The following is a 25081-nucleotide window of genomic DNA, read 5'->3' as shown; positions in this document are numbered from 1 at the left end:
CATTACTAAATTAGGAGATTATTTAGTAATAGCACCATGTGCATACGTCTGCTGCAGCTAAGCACAGCAACAGTTTGAAAACGAAGGACAAAAACACATCCATGTAGCTGAAAATCTAAATTTCATTTCAAATACAATGCTTAACACTTCAAAACACTGACTGTATAATAAAGCTTATTTTATCTATAAATATGACCTCAGAAAAATTTTCTTCATTAACAATAATCCTCACAGGCATAAACACAGCAAGGTCTACCATAAAATAAATGAACTGATTTGACCCTAAGAGAGGATCATTTTTAGTCTCCTAGGCTATGTCTTCACTGCAGTCAACTCAGGTGCTTGGCACCCAGGTCAGCCTAGATCAGCTGTGAGCAGCCATAATGCACATCCCAAATCAAGTTACTGCATCCTCAGTGCTGCAATCACGTGTGTGTTGCTAGGTTTCTGGGTCATATCCCATGTGCTGCATGCAGTAAGCTGAGCTGCTGTATAATTTCCCCAGTGAATTGTGGAAGAACTTGTCTGTCCTTCTGAGTACATGGGAGCAATTGTGGGAAGGCACTGGAGGACTATCAGCACTCGAGTGATTTATTCTTTGTCCTCAGTGCAAAGTGGGCCAGTTACTAACCTGAGTGAAAGTGGCACCTGAGCACTAACCTACATCCCCAGTCAGACTAGCTAGCCCAGAATTTAAAGCATCACTAAACTCAGGTGAGAGGGTTGTGTGTGTGTGGACAAGTGGGGGCCAAAGGGCAACACCCAAGTAACAGCCTGAGTTAACTGCAGTGAAGATGTACCCAAGAGTTTAGCCCAGTGCAAATAGTGTTCTCTTTAATACGCTATTACCCAGGTTAGGACAAATAATCTTTGCATGTTACCTAATGAATGTCACTTTTTTAAAAAAAGGCAAAAGAGTTCACACCACTCAAGGACAGAAATAACTTTGTAAAGTGCTTTAAGATCCTGTGAGGAAAGATATAATATAAGTGCAAATATTAATTTAAACAGCCCCAACAGTATTGTGAAATAGAAAAGCATTATTATCGCAATTATACAGATAGAGAAAATGAGGCCCGGGAGGGTAAGGGTTACATTTTCAGTGAGTCTCATGCAAGCACAGAGCACCGTGTGTAGGCCTTTGCAGGCCCTTGTTGTTCTGCACACATAAGACAGTTAAGATTTTCAAAGATTTAGGTATGCACATTGAAAATTACGGTAAAGCTACTAGCCAAGAATCTTAATACAGATGCAGCTTATTCCGGTAAAAGAATGCTCTTGCTGGTATAGTTTATACCAGTTCACCGACGGGAGGCAGGGGATCCTAGTGGTCAGAGCAGGGGTCTCAAACTCCCGGCCTGCGGGCCATCTGCAGCCAGCGAGCCTCCCCAATGTGGCCTGTGGGGCTCCAGCAGTTTTGGGGCCAGGTCTCTCCCTTGGCCTCACCTGCTGCCTCCAGCTGCTCCCACCTCAGGGGCCGTGGCAGCGCAGCAGAGCTGAACAGCATCTGCCTGCTTGCTCCAGTGGCTGCCAGCCCCTCCCTGCAGCCTAGGGGCAGGGCAGGGTTGTGCCTCTGCACGCTGCTTCCACCCTGAACGCCCCTGCGGCCAATGAGATGCTGTGGGGACGGTGCCTGGGGGCAGTCTGCCGGTCCCTCCTGCCTTGGAGCCCCAGGTAAGCGCCACCCCCGTCCCCCTCCCAGAGCCTGCACCCTCACCCCCTCTCCACATACCCCCTCCCGCCCCCAAACTCCCTCCCAGAGCCTGCATCCTCTTCACCCCCTCCCGCCCAGAGCCTGCATCTGGTCCCCACATCCCCTCCCGCCCCACACCCCCAACCCCCAAACTCCCTCCCAGAACCTGAACCCCAAACTCCCTCCCAGAGCCCAACCTCTCACCTCTTCTACACCCAAACTCCCTCCCATAGCCTGCACCCTAATCCCCTACCCCAGACCTCCTCCCCCACCCAAACTCCATCCCAGAGCCTTAGGCAGGTGGGAGGTGGATTTTTTGGGGGGAATGGAGTTTTAAGGGGACAGGTTCTGGGCGGCATGAGTGACATTGGCCCGCTGGGAGGATCTGAGGACTGGCACTGGCCCTAAGGTAAACTGAGTTTGACACCCCTAGGTTAGAGTATTGATTGGGACTCAGGAGACCTGGATTCTATTTCTGGCCTACTGGGTGACCTTGGGCAAGCCACTTCACCTCCCTGTGCTTCAGTTTCCCCCATATGTAAAATGGAGATAATGATACTGATTCATTTGGTACACCACTTTGAGAACTAATGATGAAAAACCCTATGAAAGGGGTAGGTATTATTATTACACTAGAGCTTTTGCCAGTATAAAAATGTTTATAAGAAGCCATCACACCCCCTAACCTGCAGTATAGACCTAGCTCTATTCACTTTCCCTGGGTTGTGTAACAGAGTCCCTTTTGACAAGTCAAGATATCAAAAGGACCACTTCTAAAGGGTGCAAAATGGTATGCTGTAATTCTTCTCTGCTCAAACCTAGTGCTGTACTACAAGATTCAGGTGCCAGACATGCAGGTGAAGTCTTCTGCCTCTTGTGAGTGAGAAACTTTGCCCTGGTTACACACTGTGGCACCAGATAAATATGTGCATGTATAAAGTGCCTTTGGAAGCACTCACCCAGCCTTCCTGGATCTCACTGCCCTCATGATATTACAAATGTGATTGGACGAAAGAGTCATGACAGGCTCCCAGGACAACTCAGCAGTAAAGACCTTATTGCCACTTCAGCCAACAAACATTTATGGATTAAGCAGATTTCTTTTACTTGCATCCCAGCTAGAGCAATATGAGTGTCCGCCGGGAAGCAAAGGCAGATAGGAACTAGCATATGTAAACCTTCTGTATGGTAAGCCTGTGCAGTTTCAGAATTGCTGTGTATTTGCCAGACCCTTCTTTCCTTTCCTTCAGCAGCTGCCATTTTTAACTGCAATGGGTAACCGGTCTGTCAGAGGGAAAACAACTCATCTGTGCCTCCTGACATACATGTGCCAGAGTCACAACTATCAGTCTAAGCAATCCCCATGCAAATCTAAAACCAGGTGATATACCTCTCTCTGTAGCCATGCCAGTGCATCAGCATACATACACGTGTGTGGGATTTTCTGAGGGGGTGGCTGGGCGTGAGCCGAGCCTCTCTCTCTCACACACCCTAACTTAAGTATTTACATGCTGATTTGGGCAGATAGTACATAGCTTTGGAAAATCTGACCACCAATGATTTGCCCAAGGTTTCAGTGCATGTGACACAGCAAGAAATAGAAATTAAAACTCCTGTCTGACTCCTGTGCTCTAACAATTATCTCCACTTCCTCCCAATTTGGTTACATTTAAAGTACCACCTCACATACTGGATAAGTACAAATCTGATTTCCCAAGAGTAACCACCCACTTCTTCCTGGCTAAGGTAAGGTTCTAGATTAGTTTAATTAATTCTAAACCTTAAACTGGGACCTATATATGGAAGTGAAGTGAACCCATATTGTGTTGAGACCTAGGAGATGGTGTCTGGTACTGAGTTCTCAAGACAGACAAACAAGGCCTCATTTAGAATCCTTAGTCTAGGCTTAAGTTGGATGACTTCAAGCTCCAGAATATCTTGCAGTGACACCAAATTTAGCAAACATCAAGCAGATCTCAGAAATGCAGTACCATTTAAAAATGAATATGGTCTGCACAACAATAAATGGGACTAATGTTCATAGCACCTAGATAAAAGTTAAAGATGAGCTAAAGTAATAAAATCGCTTTAAATTTACCACTCCTTTACGATGCATAAAGATGACCTCACATTATTTTTAAGCTGCTTTTTGCCTTGCTTTTAGACATTCTACATTTCATACATACACACAGTCCCATAACATCTCAGTCACAGGCTACTTCCTAAATTTTACCTTTAGATGCGAAGAGGTAATTCCCTTAGTTGCCATGACCTATTTCATCTGAAAGGAAAAAACTACTGAACTGTCAAGTTCTGCTGGACACTTCTGTTCTCCAATGCCAGTTCCTTGCCTTACCAGTTTTGCTCAGCTAAAGACCCTGAGAAGTCCGGGAGTCAGGCTAGACAACTGGGATAAGAAAAGGAGAAGAGTATAGGAGGCAGGAAGAAGGGGGGGAAATAGGGCGATGAGCAGCATGGGTAAAAAGTGGACGGGGGAAAGGGGCAAAATTACAGTTTGTGTCTCAGAGTTTGGTTTGGAGGAACCTGGTATCTGTATTATGGTTGGTTATATGTTGGAAGCCCAAGGGAATTCACTGAAGAGATGAGGAAGCTGAGAGAAACGTGATATTGGAGTGTTAAGATATGTCAATGAAAGTTACTTTTAATTAGCAGGTTTCTTGTGAGGGTGGGATTTGTGCTTGAATAACCTTAACTCTTCTAGCACATATCCATGGGTGCAGTTCATGTGCTCTCAAAATGCATGATATTAAATTTTTTCTTCCATAGAGAGCATCTCAAATTGATCTTAAGGTATCAATCAATAACTCTAATCTTTTACTTAAAAAGAAGTATAGGCTTTTCAATTGCAACAGTAGCCGACAATGTAAATAGATACACTGTTAAACCAGCCTTGCAAGAATATGACCTCTCTAAACCCCTCTTGGAAGCCTAATAACCTCAGTAAAGCATTAACTTCAAATCCTACTGGGAACTATCTAAAATATTAATAAAAATGAGTAATTCTAAGAAATATTTAGTTGGCAACAAGGCATTTAAAATATTGGTCCAAATCCTACCCATATTACTCACACTTATTTCAAACTCATTTCTTTGATTAGCCTATCACTGACCTCTCCTTCCTTAATGTTGACAGTTAAAAAAAAATGGATAAAATGCTTGTTATTTATACATCTCATTTTTGTCACTGTCACCTGTTTTCTATACCCTCTCTCTTCTTATCCCACTGTGTGTGTCACATCTAACTTTAGGCCCCAATCCTGAAAGCCAATCCACACAGCAAATCTTTGTGCTCTTGCAGAGATCAGGGCTTTAGCATTTAAGCTGAATGGGTAGGGAGTAGTTCTTTTTTGGTCTCTCAGCTATCATACAGAAGTAAAAGTACTACAGAAATAATCATGAAGTCAAATTTAAAAGTTATAAAGTTGGTGGCGGTTTCCTTTTGTATATTTTTATTTAGTTTTAATTGCTAAGCATGTTGAAGATATAATACAATATTTGAAAAATACAGTACTATCTGAAGTCTGTGTAGAGTTGCCATAAATACAATAATACTGAAGGGAAACAATTTCTAGAATGCATTTTTCCTTAACCCAAATAAAACAATGTATTTTAAGGCATGTCTACACTACCCCACAATTTGGTCTACAGGAGTGTAGATAGCAGTCAGCATCAAAGTGCTGCACTGTAACTCCCCCATGTGGATGCAGTAGGCACACATTAAAAGGTTCCTAGTTCACATTAACATAGCCTTTTTGAAGACCAATTTCTGTTTGAAGAGGACTATGTTAATATGCAGCACATTGGTGCACACTGCTATTCACATCTCTGTAGTCCGAACTGTGGGGCAGCAAAGACATGCCCTTAATTCTGACAGGGCTGATGCATGTAGTCTCCCCTAGGCATTTAGTAAAGTTCTGACATGTACAATACGTGATGCACAGCATTGTTCCAAGATGCTCATCTTCAGTGAATGTGGGTTCATTTATGTGCAACAACTTCAAACAGTTTGTAAATTTGGACTAAATTAAACTGAAGTCTAGAACTGAGTAGTATTGCCTGATGGTTGCTTGAACAGTAATCTATCACACATGAGTACTTTCTGGGAAGTACAACTGCACACATCATCTACATCTAGCCCAATCTATGCAGATGATCATAGCATCTTTTACAGGCAAATATAATTTGAGTGGATCTGAGCAAGTACCCAAGTATTAAGAGGCCTGCCATCATTTGGGATTTACTTTAATAATACTCAGCAGGTAGACAGAGAAAATTAAACATTTGCCACCTGCTTACAGTGGAACAATCCTTTAAAATGTTTAAAGAATAATCTATGGAAATCATTTTTAGTTCATGTACTCTCAGTCACACACTGCCATGTACTGTAAATATCCTGCCATCAAAGGCAAAATTGTCACATAATTGGATTCTTAAGCTTTGACTACACTAGGAAAGTTTCCCACTGCTAGCAATGGCTGCACCTGAACCCAGTGTAATTACGGATTAATTGTGAGCACAGTCCAGAACAAATTGTTTAGCACCAATTCAGAAACCAGGATTGTGTTCACTATGGTCTGTCCTGTCCTACACTTGCAGTTAAACTGTGTTCACCACAGTTTTGATTGTACCTGTTGCTGACACCCACTGCCAACAACGGCCAGTTTTCCCAGTGCAGATTAGGCTATGGTATATCTGGTGAGATCCAAAGAACATTCCATTATATTATTAGGGTAAGAGAACTGCAAAATTTTGTACAAAGAAAGAAGCAGCCCATTCATATTGTGTTTAAGTTTTTAAGTTAAAATAGGTGTATTTCAGAACCAATAAGTGTTTGCTGGAAGCTTACATATTGCCAGAAATAAAACAGCTGACATTATCTGTGACACAGGCAATACATTTAATGCTAACTCAAGCTTTTGTTTGTTTGTTTTAAATCTTTAAACCAACAGTGAAGCAGGATAATGACTAGTTTACAAACTCTGGAAGAGCCAAACTGTCACATGAATTTACAAAAAGCAAATAACCAATCCTAGAGTGCTGACTTTGTTTAGGGCATCTTACAGACAATAAACCCAGCATTTATGAAGATGAAATTACTCAGCATATGTGCATTGCTCTGAGAGCACTATACAAAGTACATACTGTTGAGAACAACAAACCATACTGAAACAGTGTCCTTTACTTTCATAATCTCCCTACCACTCAGTATTAACTTTTGTTTTCCTGGCTTGTTGGTTTAAATCGTGTCCTTATTATTGCCTAAGTAGTTGGAAAGAGACAAAGTGGGTGAAGTACTATCTTTTATTGGACCAATTTCTGTTGGCATGAGAGAGAAGATCTCCAGCTTACACAGAGCTCTTTTTCAGGTCTGGGAAATGTATTCAGAGTGTAATTGCTTGGGACATTTTCTGTTTAACAAACAAATACAGGCAAGTCTTATCTTACATGGGGGTTCCGTTCCACGGTTAGCGCATAAAGCGAAAACCATGTATACTCAAAATTACATCCCCAAGCCCTTTAAATCCCGCCCGCAGCTCCGGCAGCCAGGCTGGGGCGGCATTTAAAAGGCTCCTCCGGGCTCCCTGCCACGTGGGGAGCCCGGCGGAGCCCTCTAAATGCTGTCCCAGCCCGGCCGCCAGAGCTGCGGGCGGGATTTAAAGGGCTCTACCAGGCTTTCCGCCGTGGTGGGGAGCCCGGAGGAGCCCTTTAAATTCCGCCCACAGCTTTGGCAGCCGGGCTGGCATTTAAAGGGCCCAGATCTCTAATGAATGAATGAATGAATGATGAATGATCTCTACGGTGGCTGGAGCCTCAGGCCCTTTAGTTTGCCCAGGGGCTACCAGCCACCTCTACATCTGGGAGCCCCCTGGGTGATTTAAAGGCCCTGGGACTCCCAGCCACAGCTGGTGCCCCAGAACCTTTAAATCTTCAGGCCACGCCCCCCAGACGCCAGCCCTGCAACATAAAACTGAAATTGTGCATGTTAAATGTGTGTAAATTGTGACAGACCTGTAACCTCATAATAAAGGCATGAGTTAATGCAACCAAATATCATTTTCCTCCAAAGGCATTTCAGACCATTCTACAAATATTCAGTTACATAATTTTAATCAGATTGAATTGCAGAATTGATCCAGTTAAATTTTTCTTTTATAAAGCATATTTTTGTGTGTTTTAATCACTAGACTGTAGCAGCTCTTTCTTTGGAAGGGTAGAAGTACACACTCAGGAAAGTATTAAAAGCCTTTGATTTCACTGATAGCATATCTATACAGCAGATGGTGAAACTTCCATCTCAGCTGTTTACAACGTGTCTCCAAAATATCAAGGGCAATTAAATTTCCTCCTTAAAAACAAAACAGCTTTTGTTTTTAAGTTATGTGACCACAAGTACACACACACAACCCTACCTTCTAATTATTTCCTCTTGAGAAAAAAGCTAAATGCATGATGTTTCTTCCCTTAATTTTCAAAAATAAACATTTCTCTCCCCAGCTGAGATCGCGTTTGCCAGGTTGAAAGGGAAACAAGTTGATAGGCACTTAAATAAATAATGTTGGTAAACAAAACAAAAATCAGGCTTCCCTGTATCAATTTACTGGCGGCTTCCTAGGAATAGATGGGCTGGGCGGGGAACTGGCAGAGCCGTCACACACACACACACACAGCAAGTGCCCAGCACTGCAAGGCTGGCGCACTGGGCTGAACTTACTTTCCGGGGAGAAGAACCTGCGCGTTGCAGGGCCCCTGTGGCAGGGCAACGGGCTAGCTCGGGGCTCACCTTCCTCCGCCGATGGGGCCCGCGGGCAGGTGCCTCTTAGGGAGCTGAGGGTCAGGGCGCGAGCGCCCCCGTCGTGCAGCCGCCTCAGCGCTGGCCGGGCCCCGCCGCCCCTTTCCCTCACCAGCGCGCCAGGGCCCCGCGCCCCTCCGGCTCCGGCCCGTGCCCCAGGGCCCCGCTCCCGGCCTTGCCAGCGCGCCCCTGGAGCCCCTCACCTGATGTAGGGGCTGGCGGCCGCCAGGATGTTCTTCTGCACCGGGATCTCCTCGCCCTCCAGCACCAGGTGCGCGTCGCAGAAGCGGCTCTCCTCGCGGAAGGAGCTGAGGGCCCGCAGCAGGCGGGCGGCGTGCTGGGGGTCGCTCACCGCGCTCTGGCCCGACATGCCGCCGCCGCTGCCGCCCGGGGTCGAGTCCCCACCGCCCGCCAGGGCCACGGCTGAGACCGGGGCCGGCTCCGTCTCGCTGCGGCCTCGCCCGCCTGCCCCGCCCCCCTCCTCGGTCCCCTGACTGCTCGGCTACCGGCTTCCTCCCTCACTGCCCCGGCACCATCGCTCCCGGCCCGGCTCGGAGCTGACATCATCTCCCTGCGCGGCCCGGCCCCGCCTTGCGGGGAGGAGCCGGAGAGCCGCGCGGGGCGGCGGGGGAAGCGAGGACGACTCCGGCCCCGGGGCTGGGGAGGGGCCGCGGCCTGGGCCTCCCAGTACGCCGCCCTGCCGCACGGCCCGCGGGGCTCCCCGCCCGCCAGTCGCTCCCCTCACGGCCCCAACTGCAGCCCATTGCTCCCGCCCAGCTCCCCTCCTCCCTCGCTGGGTCCGTCCACACTGCGCCCCGCTGCTCAGGGCTGAGCCCAAGGGGCCCGCATCAGTCTGACTCGGGCCAGCCAGCACTCAGGCCCCGGCTCCTAGGGCTGCGCTGCGGGGGTGGGTCAGGGCCCCAGGCTTGTTGTGATTTAGGTACAAGCCCTGTTGTTTTGCTGTGTGGATGCTGCTCAAGCCGTAGGCCTGTGTTAGAAGGGCTGCATGGTGCCCTGTGGATGTGTTGGCACATCAGACTCAGGTGTAAACACAGGTTTACAGGGCATTGTGGGTGCTCAAACTCGGGCGTGGAAACAGTGAGTCTGCAAGCCCAGTCCCCATAGACCTGGAACTACAATGTAGTGTAGTATAGACATACCCTCTGAGGCCTCCCCTGAGTCCCACTGCAGGGCCTAGGAAGCAGGGACCTTCCTGCTGGCACCAGCCCTTGTAACTGCTCTGACATGGGAAGGAAAGTGATTCCCAAAGCTATGACCGCCTTACAGCTCTCTGCCAAGGGCAGTTCTGAATTCATGCAGCTGGAGCCTTCGGGATGTTTGGTGCAGGGTACCTTGGCCTGGACAAACTGGATAAATTTTTATTTTTGAAAATTTAGGGGAGAAACATCATCCATTTAGCTTTTTTGACATTATCCAAGGGATGGGACTGGATGCAAAGCATTATCCATGTGCAGGGCCGGCTCCAGGGGTTTTGCCGCCCCAAGCAGCCCAAAAAAAAAAAAAAAGCCACAATCGTGATCGCGATCTGCGGCAATTCAGCAGGAGGTCCTTCGCTCCAAGCGGGAGTGAGGGACCCTCTGCCGAATTGCTGCCGAATACCTGAAAGTGCCACCCTGCTCCGGAGTTGCCGCCCCAAGCACCTGCTTGATAAGTTGGTGCCTGGAACCTGCCCTGTCCATGTGGGCTTGGTCTAAATGAAAAGTTGTACTTGTTTAACTAAAGGTCTGACATTGCACTGATGGGAAAGACCAGGGGAAGCCTACATACCAAACTGTGGCCCCAATGTAAGGTGTGGGAGGGATATAGATGATTATCTCACTGCCTTCAAGGAGGCTTGCAGTTTGATCCTGTAGACCAGCACCACTGTCATCACCCCCTCAGTCCCAAGGTGATAGAGGCATATAGCCAGATGGATGGAGTTGATGATTCTGGGGACTATGAACAGTTAAAAAAGGCTCTACGGATTGAGCTTGGATTGACACCTGAGGCTCATAGGAAAAGGTGTCTGGGTCTGCAAAACACCAAATGTGTGATACCCCATAGGGATCAGTTCTGGGTCTGTTTCTGTTCAATATCTTCATCAGTGACTCAGATAATGGCTTAGAGAGTATACTTACAAAGTTTGCAGATGATCCCAAGCTGGGAGGGATTGTAAGTGTTTTGGAGGATAGGTGATAGTTAATGGGGAGATATTCATGCGGTGGAGAGATTCTGGGGTAGAGAACTCTTGTCAACCCCTGTGTAGTAAAACTCCATCAAACGCTGAAAGGATGTACAACTTGGGTTAAGGTTCCAAATGTGAAGCCATGTGCCCTGCCTACAGCTTGCATCCCTGTACAGACACAGAAGTGATTGGTAGCAGGGTTCTTCATTATCTCGCCTTTGACATCCTCCTCAGGAATGACTGTATCACTTTAAGACAAAACACAGTGACTCTTCTTGTAACAGCCAAGGGCTTGAACCAGGCGCTGACAGGAAGCCAAAGGGCTGCTGTTAGCCAAAATGCAAATAGAGTGGCTGGCAGGGAGCAGGAGGGGTTTTCCCCCTTTGCGGTAACACATGGGAAAGGCTGTTAAGCTCAGGGCACCTTCCTGTCTGTAAGCACACACCTGAAACTGAGTGGGGTAGGAGGAAGAGCCCCCACCCATCTCCACACAGGAGGTATGAGTCACACTAGCTAAGGAGTGACCCCCCTGAAGCCCAATGCTATGACCAAAGGCACAAGCTCACTGCCTATCCTTACAGGGAAGGAGAGGCAGAACTGAGTACAAAGACACATGCAGAGAAGGAGGACTGCCAAATATGTTTGCTCTGTCATGGCATGAGAGAAGCCCCAGAGAAAAGTAAAGCAGCCAGAATACCGCTGCTAGTAAAAGAAGCGTCTTGTCATGTGGTGGCCATAGACATGGTGGGTTCTCTTAACCAAGAGATCCCCAAATCACTGCCCACCCGGAGTGGGGAGGGGGCAACAGGTTGATCCCAAAAGGGGAAATATGTTCCTCCCATATGCACAGTCCTGGGGTGAAGACCCAACTCCAGAGGCGGGGTCTGTCAGTGCTGGGGAGCACCATGTTACCCTCCCTCTCCAGAGCTTCAGAAATATGGCTAGGTTAAGATGAGCTTTCCAGGTGAATAAACCTACCTGGATCCCCCAAATGCTCAAGGGGTGGCCACTTCCTACCAGCCTGAAGGTAAGGACACCCTAGGCTGCAGCCAAGATGGCTGACACATGGAGGAATGTGGAATCACTGCCCTCCTCACACCCTGGAAGGTGACCGGGAGGAGGTGATGGCAGGATCCCATTCCAGTTTCAAAGCTAAAGGTTTTGGGATGGCAAAAGGGAAGAGGAGTGCATAAAGCTCCCCATGTGCACCCTGCTAGTGTCAACTATCAGACAAGTCCTAAGGGGAGGATGTGAAACTGCTCTGTACTGTGCTATGGAAACTGCTGTGTGTAAGAATCTTGAAAGTGCCCAGTAGGTTAGCTACCAAGTGGACGGTAACTATGCTGTAACATCCATGAGCAATGATTGTGAGTTCAAACTTCCCTAGGTCAGTGGCTAAAGTGACCCCACTCACTTTGCTCAAAGGGGGAAGAGATGTGACACAGTGGGAATTTTTAATAATATTGTAATGAATAATATGCCTGCCAGTAGTAACTTGACTAGAGATTGCTGCCCATTCATTGCCAAAGGGTTAAACAGCTGCTCTTGGGCAGAGCTGGAGACCTGAGGGGAGAGTGTGTCACAGACAGAACCATCTGGAGTGATATGAATGGATCATTAGAGGACTGGCTGAAACTGACCCATATCAATGGAGAATCAGGAAAGACACTGATGCCCCAAGGACTGAACAGTTTACACCTAACAATGGGAAACTCCGTCAAGCAGGTGGAGCACATGAACCCATGGTAGAATGAAGTGGGCTGAAAGGCATCAGGTGGCTGGGTTAAGAGGTGGCTTTTGGAGAAACGCAGCAGCTCTCACTTGGGACTGACAAAGAGCAATAGGGAGAGAGTCAAAATAGCAGCTTGGCTGGGTGGAGCGCTGGCTTGGCCAACATGACCTATGTCTTGACCTTTGCTCAGGAGCAGTTCTGGGGGGCAGGCGCTATAGCTACCCCAAAATTTGTCTTAGCACACCTCCCCCCCATAGCCACCCTGTAGCAGCTGCTGCTTTCCAGCTGCCCAGCTCTGAAGGCAGAGTGGAGAGAGCGGTGGCTGCTGGTCAGGTGCTCAGCTCCAGCAGCAGCGGAAAAGTAAGCCTGGCGGGGGGGCCCAAGAGCAGCCCCCAGCCCATGTCCCCGTCCATCAGGTTATGCCACGAAAGGCAGGGGGAGGGTCAGGGACTCCTCAAAGCAGCCTGGACTGACCTGCTCCAGCCTGGACTCCTGGGTCCTGTCCTTACAGTTGCTGCTCCCTGAGGACTCTGCTGGCCCTGGAGCTGGGTCCCCCTGCCCGGCAGCTCTGACTGGCTGTGAGCAGCCACCACCCTGCACTGCCAAGCTCTGGCGTCCAGCCTCTGACATGGTATGGGGGTGGGGCCTAGGGACAAGGGGGACATAGTTCCCCCAACTTTCTGTCTGGCTGACCTCAGCTGCCCCTGCCTTTGCTTCTCATTGCTAACCCAAGGACTTTTCGCTGCGGTGTTCCAATTGACTAACAAATTCTATTCTGTTTTGAAAAGGCTGCCTGGTATCACTGCAGATACTCGCTGAGGTGCATTGGTCGCTGAAGAGTGCAGAAGTCTCTGTCCAGAAGCCTGTTTCAGTTGGACTCTCTGGGCAGAGCTCACAGCGTAAAACAGGAGTGCTGGAGCCCAGGTGCTCAATCTTGGCAGCTTTGAGGCCATCTGGCCTACCCTTAAGGAAGAGTATGACCCCTGGATGTCTGCACACTGAAGGGTTCCTCCAACAGACTGTTTAAAAGTGGGAGCATAGCACAGATCCTGTGGATCTGTGACTGGTGAACACAATGTTTACTGACATTTACTGATAAAAATCTAATCCTTTCAAGTCTATTTATAGCGATATACCTTGTTCCCCTTCTCTTATGGGAATACATTATACCAGTTATAAGCACTTTCATATTGGTATAACTACCTTCACACAAGGGGCAGTTATACCACTTTAACCATACTCACAGTCAAGGCCTTACACTGGTTTAGCTTCCCCCAGGGCACTATCACGCCTCTAGCTAACGCATCCCCCAGGACATGTATACCTTCAATAATAGAATGTAGGGTTTGGAAGGGGCTGAGTGCGCATCTTTCAAACCCTACATTATATTATTGAAGATATACATGTCCTGGGGGATGCTTTAGCTAGCTAGAAGCACACCACTTCTGTATATGGCTCTGGCGTGCAACGCCATGAAGGCAGATTCTATAGATCACACACACTGCTTTAAAGGGTCATGTCATTATCAGGTCACTTTCAGCCCAGTGTTCAATTTGGGGAGTTGTAGGGGGGAAGGGTTGTGTCTTCTTGTGTTTTGTTTTCCAGTTATACAAACATTTCTGTTGGTCTTTAGGGTTGTAAAAGTTGTAAAAACAAAGTTAAAATGGTCAAAGTTCCCCTCAGAGCATCTCCAACCAAACAATGCCGCATCCTATGTAGTGCACGAGACCCAAAGAAGAAACTGACTTACTTATCTTGCTGAAGCTGAAAAAAGTGGAAAACAGAGTGAAGAAAATGTAGATTTAAATATTCTTCCAGGTCTAATCAAAGTGTTGTTTGCAGCACAGGTGAGGAAATAGTTTTGTAAAATAAAAATAATTTTGGCCTATATTCCTTTAAAGTGAATTTGGCTTTGAAAAAAGGTGACTGTCTGTTTGACCATAGTTGAAAGACACAGGAGAAAGGTGGCAGCATGACTGTGTTAGAGATTGAAGAATTTTGCTTCAAAACAGCTACAGCACAGGCACTGCTGGGCAAGCTTCACTAAATTTTCCTGCCAATGTGCCTCAACTTTGACCAGGATCTGACTGTTCTCTCTCTTTGCTCATACCATTCAATTCTTGCCAAAAATGGGGAAGGGATGGAGAGTTATGGTAGTTTTTGTGCTGAGGGCAAAGTCTTAAACCACCAATATATTTCACGTTACCCAATGCCCAGTGTGAAATATATTGGTAGTTTTAGTCTAGCTCCATTTTTATTTGGGAAATGAAATGGTGGGTTTAGTCCAGCTTTGATGGACTTGTGTTCTCAGCTCAAAAGTTAAAATATAATTCCACCTCTTCCTCCTCATTGATAGTCTCAGGAGAAGCCCAAGGACCGAATGGGTTTGATGTCAATGAGAATTTATGGCAACATGTGAGATTGGACCTTCAATTCTTATCTACCAGAGCAATTGGGTAGGAGGAATCCCTGGAGGCAGTATTGCTTTTAAAATGGAGAGGCAAGAAGCTGAGGCAAAAATAAAATAAGGCTGGTGGGTCAGTTTTTCTTTTTGGAGGGTTCTGGAAATCAGGAGCCCAAATTCAGGTTCACATCTTCAATCTTTTTTATTCTGCTTTTTACAATATTTATACTTTTTCCTATAAAATCTTATGCTTTTGTTGGAAAGACATCTTTTCGCATTAGGAGAAACTAAAGGCTTTAAGCATTAATGAGAAAAAAAATTAATAAAATAAGAAATAAATAAAGCGAGATTCGTTCTTTCTTTTCAGAGCCGCAGCTGGCAGCTAAAGTAACATTCCCAGAAAGGAACCAGAGGCTGGCCCTTTTCCAGTTATAGAGACTTTATTTAAAAGGACTGTACACAAGATTTTTAGGCCATATATTTAACATGCCTTAATTGCACATTAGGAAATGGCCTGATTCCAGCTGATTCTCCTTTCCTTAATAGCATTCAGTGTTTAAATGATATCAAAATTACAATTTGGCACTGAATAAAAATGCCTTAAAAACTGTGATGCTACGCTATCAAAGTTACAGTGTGTCTGATCCCCTTATATACCAGCTCAGATGCATATTTTTGTTACTCGCTTTTAAAGCAGAGATATCAGAAATTATTTTTAAAACAAAAATGTACTTGAAATCAGGACGACAAAAATTAATACTGTCTTTTAAAATATGTTAAGTGTATGGCTTAAACAGCTTGATGGCATTTTGTTCAATAGTTCTTCTACCCGAAGAATCAAAATGTAATAGTCTTAAATAAAATTTTAACACGAGAAGATGAAATGAGTGGTTTTGCAAAGGCAACTTTCTCCTCTCTGAGTCGCACAGTATCCCTAGACTATGATATTTTGTTCTTCATGAAGGCACAGATCTAGTGATGGCACTGGGAGATCTGCACCATAGACCCTGAAACAGCAAGGCACTGAAGCAAGCACTTAGCTTTAAAATATGTGAATAGGCTCACTGAAGCCAAAACTTACAGTTAAACACTTGTTGATGTGCTTTGCTGAATAGGTGTCACAGAACAAGAGTATCATGCTCCAGGTTTGTTGTGCACATCTGAAAAAAAGAATGTTGACAGAAATTGAGTATGTGCTTAATGTCCTTGTACAACATAAAAGAAAGAAAGCACAAAAATAGAGGGGCCTACGTTACTTAGAACCCCAGCAGTGAAATACTTTCCAGTACATGGTCAGTGTGATATAAAACATGGATAAATATATATTTTTAAATATCATCAGATTAAATCTTCTGGTTTGGGTGCAAGGTACTGAGTGAGGTTGGGCTGGGGAGACCCAAGGAGGTGCCAAGACCCCTCAACTGTTGAGGTGAGTGGTAGTTGCAAGCACTCTGCACCTTGCAGTATATATATATATGAATGAAAGGGACATTATTACTCATACTTTGGGGCTTGCACAACCAAGGGAGTAGTGCTTTGAATAAATTAGTTTGAAAGCTGTCATTAAGTGGCCTGGTTTATTTAAAAACAAATAAGTTGTTATGTTTCTACTGCCACCTGCGTGGGTTATTATGTAGGGAAAACATGGTTGTGTGTCTGGTTTTCCTTCAAATTATTAAACCATGACTTGGCTTCCTCATATAGTATATGTAGGTCAATAAGGAAAGGTGTAACAAATAATACACAGTTTTAGTAGGACAAAATAATGGTCCTGCTTTGCTATTTATGCCATTTAATGAAACCTTTGGGTTAGTTGATAAAGATCATATGAGTACTGGTACCAGTTAAAGGGCCAATGGTCACATCTTTGGAGTAATTATATCCCTTATGGCCTGATTCTGCTGCACAATAATTTCTTGTTTTCTAAATTCAATTGGGGCCAGTTAATCTATATTACTACAGTTTGAAGGCACTAGGCCAAATTGTCCTCTGACTTATACTGGTCGTCTCTTGATCTATATTGGTGCAAGAGGGGAAATCAAGCTCTTCAGTTTTGTTCACGGTGAAGAATGGCAGGAGTCCAAGTCATTGTGATATACATCTGATTACCACATATCCTTTCCACAGGCATAGATTTATGCCAACTTGCCACACCAGAGTAATCAGTGAGCCCTGTCCCAGTCTGCAAAAACACACACCCCTTGATATTTTCAGCCTACAAGTGACAGTGTTGTCATAATCAGCCACAAATTACATCTTAAAAGAAGAAACTTCTTCCACAGTTCTGCTGGAGCAACTTTTGGAGTGATTTTATTCTTGATCAGGGATCAATCTGGATGGGTAGGTTGGGAATTTAAAGCGTTATGGCCCAAACCATCTTGCTTTCAAGTCAATGGGAGCTGGAGTACACTTTGGGGTTTGTAAGTGGCTTTTAGTTGAATCTGAAAATTTTCTTCATTTGTACTGTTTCTCTCTCATTTTAAGCAGACAGTAGAAATCATGTTAACACACCCTGCATTACATAGCCCAACTATGTATGGAGCAGCTCAGGAATAATAAAGCGATGAATAAAGAAAATAAGTCTTACAATGACTTTTGACCATTTTTCTACCTTCAACATAAATCCCAAATACTTATTTAGAAATTAGTAGACCAATCTGAATTATTCTTGGAAAAGATTTTCCTGTACCACATTTTATGTTTACCAGTGTCAGAAAGTCCCAAAGTTGACTAGGTTAAAGAAGTTGACTGGGTTAAGAATCACATTTGCTGTATATTGACTACCAAGTCTATGGTAATTAACATGAACAATGAGTTTTCTACTCCAGATGGAGTCCAAAACCCACATCATTACTAAAGGGAAGCCTGCAGTGGTGGTTAAACACCTGTTTTATGACTTGAAGCCCAACAAGTTTTAAAGAGGAGACTTATTTTACATGACTGTTTGCAGATAAAGGACAGTAGGTTGGCTTTCTTTTAAAATGGCACTCTCCAAAGAAGGGAAGTAATTACTCTTATTTTAAATGTAGTTTTCCAAACTGGTGGTGGTGTTGTGTTACTTATAAAATGGTAATCAATCTGTTCCTTAGTGGGTAAAGTTCTAGGGCACTGGGAGTGGAGTGGTGTATGTGTGTCTTGAAAACCTCAAAGACTCCTATTTGTGCATGCGCATCACATTGTGAAATGGCTCGTTAAATTTTAGGGTGGAAATCTATTCGAGTGCATGCAAATAGTTGGATGCCAAAAACTGCATGATTAATTCAGAGTCTGGCTTCAAGCCATTTTGCTATTGTGGGCCTCTGCACTGCAGCTCCATGCCAGGTGTCCGAATGCCTATGCCCCAAAGTGGTGCACAAACTAGGGGAAAGTAGGCATTCCTCTGCCTACATTGCCTACAGGCCTGATGCTGTATGTGTGCTCAGAGCTCACTTCCTGAAGCAGGCCCTTATAGGGAAGCTTGCACAAAATGGAAGGAGGAAGAGGCTGAGCTACCTCATCATTTTTAGCCCAATGGTTAGGGGACTCAGCTGGGATGTGGGAGACCCCCAGTTCAAGTCCCCCTCCACGTGGTGGGGAGAAGGGCTTTGAAAAGGGATCTGCCAGGGTGAGTGCCCTAACGCTGGGCTGTGGGGCTCCCTCAGTCCTGGTGCAGATGCTCCACTGTAGTTTAGAGCATGAAGGAAGGATTGGGCCAGAGGAAGAGAGCACACGATGAGAATGAGAACGACTCTATTTCCTGGTAGTTAGCACAGTCATGTGGGAGACCCAGGATCCAATCTCCCTACTCTAATGACTTTTTAAAATTATTTATCCACAGCGGAATAGCTTCAACATGTAAAACTGAGGGAGCGCCCTCCTCAGAATATCCTACAGCCCAGTGATTAGAGCACTCACCTAAGAGGTGGCAGAGCTCTGTTCAGATCACGCTCAGGTGGAAGGGGGACTTGAACTGCAGCTCTCCAACATCGCAGGTGAATATCCTAACCCCTAGGCTAAAAGTTATGAGGGAGGCCCGCCTCTACCTCCTCGCTAAAATACCATAGGTGCCTTATGCCAAGCGAGGGTTTGGAGCAGAGACTCCCAAGCAAAGGAAAGCACCTCCCTGCAGCCTGGATTTACATATCTATTGCCAAGACAGGGGCAGGGCTTAGCACATACCTTCAATTTCACACCTACCATTGGCTGGCTTTTGTGAATCCCATTCTGAGGCACCTGTCTCTCTCCATTCATTGTATAGGGAGCCTGGGCAGCGAACTCAGGCCTTGTGGAGCCCAATTATTTTCTAGGCACCTCACCATGCCTAAATTTCTTTGTGAGTCTAGCCCTGTGACTCTGTGCATCTTCGTTAAACACATGCTATATGTTCTTTGTACTTAGAATGTACATTGCTAATTACAAATAGGTAGAGAGTTTTCCTTCCACTTTTAGCATAATGTGTAAGTTTAAAAATAAATATGAAAAAGATAAATCTGCAGTACTAAAAAACTATTAAGCAAAGAATAAAGACAAATAAAAAATCCTCCCCCAACCTTAGAGAAATTTGCACCTTAAGTGCCCAGTTACAGTACAAAAAGAGTCATATACTACCATGCTGGTCTGCAGTGCTTTAGCACCTCTGGGCTCTAACGATTTTTTAAGTGCACGGTTATACTTGCACTGCAGATAGGCCCTAAGTTATCTCTCTTGAAAGGAGGCGGTAAGGTCAGAGCAGTGGAAATTTACCAGATGTAGAACAAAGGAGGCCAAGCGATGAGGAGGGGTTTAAAATAAAGAAACAGAGAGGAACAGGGGTCATATGGGAAGAGGAAACATAAAGCAGGAGAGAGCAAGGTCAAAGAGCTGGGTAAGGGGCACCAGGAGGGAGAGGCCACATAGCATATAGAAACTGCCTGGGGCCAGGAGTCCCTGCCTGCTTTCCTGAGTTTGGATGGTCCCAGGGACTCTGGACAACCCAAGGGATTCAGACTCCACCCAAAGAATGGCCTGGGGTAGTGAGGAAACTGAAGCAGGGACATGCATTTGTTTTGTATGATCTGTACTTTTCTGTGCTTTTGTATGATTAAGTAAAAAAGAGCATAAAGGTGCTAGACTGTGCAAGGTGTGTGATCATAATTGCTGCATCCCCCTGAGAGAGTTAAACCGTTACCCGAAGTTTCACCCCTTTTGAGTGGAGTTCTGGGGGGAGGGTGCGTTTAAGTGACTGGGATAGCTTGAGGGTCAGTGCTGGTTCTGAGAACCTGGGGCAGGTAAGCTGAGCTGCCTCGTTTCCAAGAAGAAGGCCCATTGCCTGAGTGTCAATGCCCAAGAAATGTGCCAGTGGGGCCAAGAGAGGAACCAGTGAGGCAGTGTGCTGAAGCTTAACCCACCCCAGGGATCCCCAGCAGCAGAAGGTTGGATTCCTCAGAGCAGTCCCAGTGGGTGGCCGGGAAGGGGCACTCATTAGGTTTTGTAACATTAATGGAAGCAATTCATTCAACGTAAGTATCTGAGCTCTGCTAGTAATATATGCATAACAAGGAGAGGTTACAACATTAGAGGTAAAGAGACAAATCACCATTTATCTTTGAGACAATGCATTTAAATGCCATATCAGATATTCCTAAGGGAAAACAATTACAGTGCAAAGGTAAAGATTAATTTAAATACCATTAAAATATAATTATGTGTTAATAAAAGCATATGCTCCATTTGAAATTGTTATTTAAGCTTCAGTTTCTTCCACAAAGGACACCACCCGCTCCCTTTTTTTAATGCCACAAAATGATTCATACTGCAGAAGTTTTCTAGGCTCCTGATCAAAAAGCCTCAATTCACTTAGACATTTCACTTTGGTCTTAGTGGAGCTTTAGAAATCACGCACCAAAGAAACAGATTTCTATGAATCATTACTGGTGTAGCTCATACTTAAAAATATCAGGATTTCTGACAGGCGAGAGAGAGAATTTTGATCATATGCTGTCTTGAAACAATCCATGAAAGTTATACAAACTGGGCAAGCCTGACTCATGCTGTTTGCCATATTGTAAATACAGTACCTCCCCTTTCTCAGTATAGTCAGTGACATATGGAATAAAACACAGCTCACTTCCACTAGTGTATACAACTTGTAAGGTGTAAAAGAAAGGAATGTTCAGAATTTAGCTTTTTTTGTATTCTGTCAAATGATTTTTTTGCAATAGTTACTTGCCTGTTGTGCATATCACTATTATTTGTAATGAAAAGTAACTTTATAGATGTAGTATTTGGTTATTCTTTGCCATAACATAGGGTGGTTCGCAAATGACAAAAGGAGTTTTCCTTAGGGCCAGTAGGTGGGTTGTCACATTTTAATGTTCACATAGTAAGATGAAGAGTCTTCTATTCGTGCTCTGCATTCAAATCCTTCTCTGGTATGAAGACTCCATGCAGGTCCAGATGCAAGTCTACATTAACTGTGGCCCGCGCCATCTCTGTGAATGTTTTAGCATCCAAGATGAGCAGGAAAGGTGCTTTCCTGGGATCTGATGTCACAATGGAGGATAAAATAAGACCTAAAAAAGTATAAATAAGGAATGTATTTTAAAAAAGAGACAAACAGATTTGCTTTCCCAAATAGAAAAGGCAACAACATCAACTGATAAGTCTGGATAACCAAGGACAGCAATGAAAACTGCTTTGTGGATCAAAAAGTCTAAGAATGCTAAAAAGCTAATGAATGCCTCCATCCTGTTGCTGGTCTGCCTGGTGTATACCACAAAGAAAAGATGCGGAAGCAGTAGTCTCAATTAAGTATTTAATTGTGTGCCCACATCACAACTGGTAACATTGTTGGGCATCTCAGCTGTGAGGCTAGGGACTTGAATGGGTCCTAAAGACTGCACTCCTCACCCACCACTGCAGGTGGTTCCTCCAGAATAGCACTGGCACAAGATGACGTGGGAGCTTGCAATACTACTGAATCTGCTGGGCCTGGTCTGTAGTTAGATGGCTTCAAGCTTCAGGACATTCAGTCTAGCAGTTTTGAAGAATTCTTTGATGCCAACCTGATAAAAGATGGCTCCAGTGGGCTGCATGAAAAATCCATTTATTTTTAAAGTCTAGCTTGGGAGCATACACGTGAGCTGAATTTGGCCCATTGTTCCTTTGCAGGAGTGGAAGGAGGCAGTCATATGCCCAACTTTGAAGAAGGGTGACACAATGAAATGTAAGAACTAGCATGTCATCTCCCTCCTCATTACAGCCTATAAAATCTTATTTTGGATACTCTTACATAGACGTATTGCTTCGATAGAGGAAATAGTAAGAGATTATCAGTGTGGATTCTGGAAAAACAGGTTCATTGTGAATCAAGTATTTTCAATTCATACACTACTTGAGAAAAAAATAGGAATATGATCAAAATACATACTTTTTATAGACTCTATAAGAAAGCATATGATAGTATATCACAAGATGGCCTCAGGGTTTTTTTCACTGACAAAATTATTAGGATGGTACAGCTGGTACTAGAATGATCCTCGGAGTGGAAAACCTACTTATGAGAGGAGATTCAAAGAGCTTGGCTTGTTTAGCCCAACCAAAAGAAGGCTGAGGGGAGATATGATTGCTCTCTATACATATATCACAGGGATAAATACCCAGAGAGGGAGAGGAGTTATTTAAGTTAAGCACCAATGTGGATCCTAGAACAAATGGATATAACTGGCCATTAACAAGTTAAGTCTTGAAATTAGGTGAAGATTTCTAACCATCAGAGGAGTGAAGTTCTGGAGCAGCCTCCCCAGGGGAGCAGTGGTGGGCAAAAAACCTAACTGGCTTCAGGACTGAGCTTGATAAGTTTATGGAAAGGATGTAGGCAGTCCTGTCATACCAATGGCATGTAGCCGATCTGCAACTGCTAGCAGCAAATATCTCCAATGGCTGGTAATGGGACACTACATGAGGAGGGTCCTGAGCTAAGCATATCTTGGAAGGACAACCTTATGGTCTTTGACCTCATGGCTCACCAAGGAGAAGATGAAGGAATAATACTGAGAGAGATCTAAGAACACTTAATGTGAATGACCATTAACAGAAAAAATTACCATTAATGAGGAACATATGCCATTGAGAGAAAGAGGTTAGGGCAGATGGTGAAAGAAGTTAAGGACCTCCATTGCCATGGTCTACAGAGCTAGGGAGAAATAGTAGCAGACATCTTTGTTTGCAGGAGCACAATGGCTGAGGCTAATTTTACTTACCCCATGGCACTGTTGCTCAGTGAAAGATTTCATATTAAAAAAGTCATTGACAATAAAACAGTTAAAATTTCTTATTCTTCATTGCAAGTCATCTTGACAGTAAAGGGCTCTGCATACTTATATACATTTTTATCCCCAGTTTCTTACAAGAGCAGTCTTCTTACCATCATCCTCTTCTTTTAAATCAGGACTGGGAACAAAGACAGGCTCGGCGGGCCAACAGTGCTCCTCCTCCCAGATGAGCTTTTTCTTTGTCAGAACATCAACTTTTGTTATCTAAATTAAGACAAAAATCATTCAGTCTCCATTCTAGCTCTTAATTTCAAAATCATTCTGTGTACCGTACAACAGAGTGGCCGGGTAAAATGACAGGATCAGTACTGCAAGTCAGGAAGCAATGAGACATCATTACTCCAGCATGCCACAGATGAAATATTTGGAAAACTTCAGGCTCCTCAGTCATGTTTAGTGGCTGTATAGCCACAGAATCTTGTTTGTGTTTAATAGGAGACAATTTCACTTTAGAGACTTGAGAGCAGAAATTGATACTGTTTTACAACATTACAACTGTACCTGTCAACCAAGGATCTCAAAGCAGTTCACAAACGTCAGTTAATTATTTAAGCCAGATGACATCTCTGTATCAAGTGAGTCAATAATATTATCCCCCCATTTTACAGAACAAGAGCCTGACACACAAAGTTTAAGTGATTGCACAGGGCGCTTATAGCAAAGCAAGGAATAAAATTCAGAACCTCCTGATCCTTAGTCCTGTGGTTCAATCATTTTCTTTCTGTGTGACCTCAGTCTTTACAGAGTTAAAAACCTTAAGTAGTTAAACAGGACAAATATTAAAACAAAATCAAAGAGACAAGGCGAGTGAGGTAATATCTTTTATTGGACCAATGTCTGTTGGCGAAAGAGACAAGCCTTTGAGTTTACACAGAGCAGAAGAACTCATTGTCAGCTTGAAAGCTTGTCTCTTTCTCCACCCGAGGTTGGTCCAATGAAAGATATGACCTCACCCACCTTGTCTCTCTAATATCCTGTGACCAACACAACTACAGCCACACTGCAAAAAGCAAAATCAGTTCATTGTGATGGTTTAAGTAGCTAATAAGCCAATGGGGCCAGGATTTCACACATGTACTGTAAATATAGCAGTAAATATCTCCGCATCTCGGCAATGGGCTAAGTGCCTGAGCAACCCAACACCCAGTATGACAGAGTTACTATTTCACATTCAGCTCCATTATCTTCTGTATGCATCTGCACTGCTAAAGGTAAATCACTGTTCCCATTCTGAATCCAAAATCTGAAGAGATCCCTGACTTAGAACTTAAAGGTATTTAAATGAATTACAAGATACAATATGCAAAACAATATCAGATGTCTTCATTGCACCTACTGCATATCACAGATGCCCAAAGGATTAGGCAATGTAAAAAATAAAACAAAACAAAAAACGCTCTAACAACAACTAGGATTTTATTTAAGTAATTTGTAAAGGAGGATTATCTTTGTTAGAAATCACAAACTTGCTGATTTGTTTGAGCTAACGTCAGATATGCTGACAAACATTTTATTGCATCATTGCCTATTAATATTACAGATCCAACTTTATTTTGTAATCAGCTGGGATAATTAAAAACAGGAACAATTAGTGAACTCTATCTACTTGGCCTTATATTCTCTCAGTAGGTTTTAGGATAGATTTTGCCGAATGAGCAACAATTATCAAGAGCCAGCTTGTCTATAGAACTTTCTCCGACCCTCAGTTAATAGGATTGTCCAGCTTACAATCTACGTGTGTTCTCAGAAGTATCTCTAAAAACTGGTATCATGGAGGAGTATGGGGCTGGGGCTCTTCCAGTCTAGGGCTGGTGCCCCAACACAAGTTAAAGCTTCCTGAAAACATCAGAGGGTCAGAGTGAAGGGTACGTTGTGATGAAATAGGCATCTCTGTATGTGGTAACAACAGTCTGTATTCTCAGCTGGTGTTAAGTGGTCATAGCTCCATAATTAAACTACACTGAT

General features: G+C 44.4%; 2 protein-coding genes across 13 annotated transcripts in view; both read right to left on the bottom strand.

Moving 5' to 3' along the window:
* The window catches only part of GAN (gigaxonin), a 42837-nt gene extending 33773 nt beyond the window's left edge, over nucleotides 1-9064 (bottom strand). The window contains exon 1 of one of the 4 annotated variants that reach the window (XM_039503863.1): nucleotides 8708-9064. In XM_039503863.1, the coding sequence (XP_039359797.1) occupies nucleotides 8708-8874 (167 nt within the window). In that variant the 5' untranslated portion in view covers nucleotides 8875-9064. Of the gene's footprint in view, nucleotides 1-8426; nucleotides 8622-8707 lie in introns of those variants that run through there. The other 3 variants (XM_039503860.1, XM_039503862.1, XM_039503861.1) reach the window with 3 other exon arrangements.
* Nucleotides 9065-20363: 11299 nt separating this feature from the next.
* BCO1 (beta-carotene oxygenase 1) overlaps nucleotides 20364-25081 on the bottom strand; it is a 104190-nt gene continuing 99472 nt past the window's right edge. For all 9 annotated transcript variants that reach the window (XM_039502668.1, XM_039502672.1, XM_039502665.1 and 6 more), the window contains 2 exons: nucleotides 23209-23320; nucleotides 20364-21355 (listed from right to left, as the gene is read on the bottom strand). In XM_039502668.1, coding sequence (XP_039358602.1) covers nucleotides 21183-21355; nucleotides 23209-23320 — 285 coding nt within the window. In that variant the 3' untranslated portion in view covers nucleotides 20364-21182. The remainder of the gene's footprint in view (nucleotides 21356-23208; nucleotides 23321-25081) is intronic.

The sequence above is a fragment of the Mauremys reevesii genome, linkage group 16 (assembly GCF_016161935.1).
Source record: "Mauremys reevesii isolate NIE-2019 linkage group 16, ASM1616193v1, whole genome shotgun sequence".
In the NCBI taxonomy this organism is placed as follows: Eukaryota; Metazoa; Chordata; order Testudines; family Geoemydidae; genus Mauremys; species Mauremys reevesii.
This window is presented reverse-complemented; position numbering and strand designations above follow the sequence as displayed.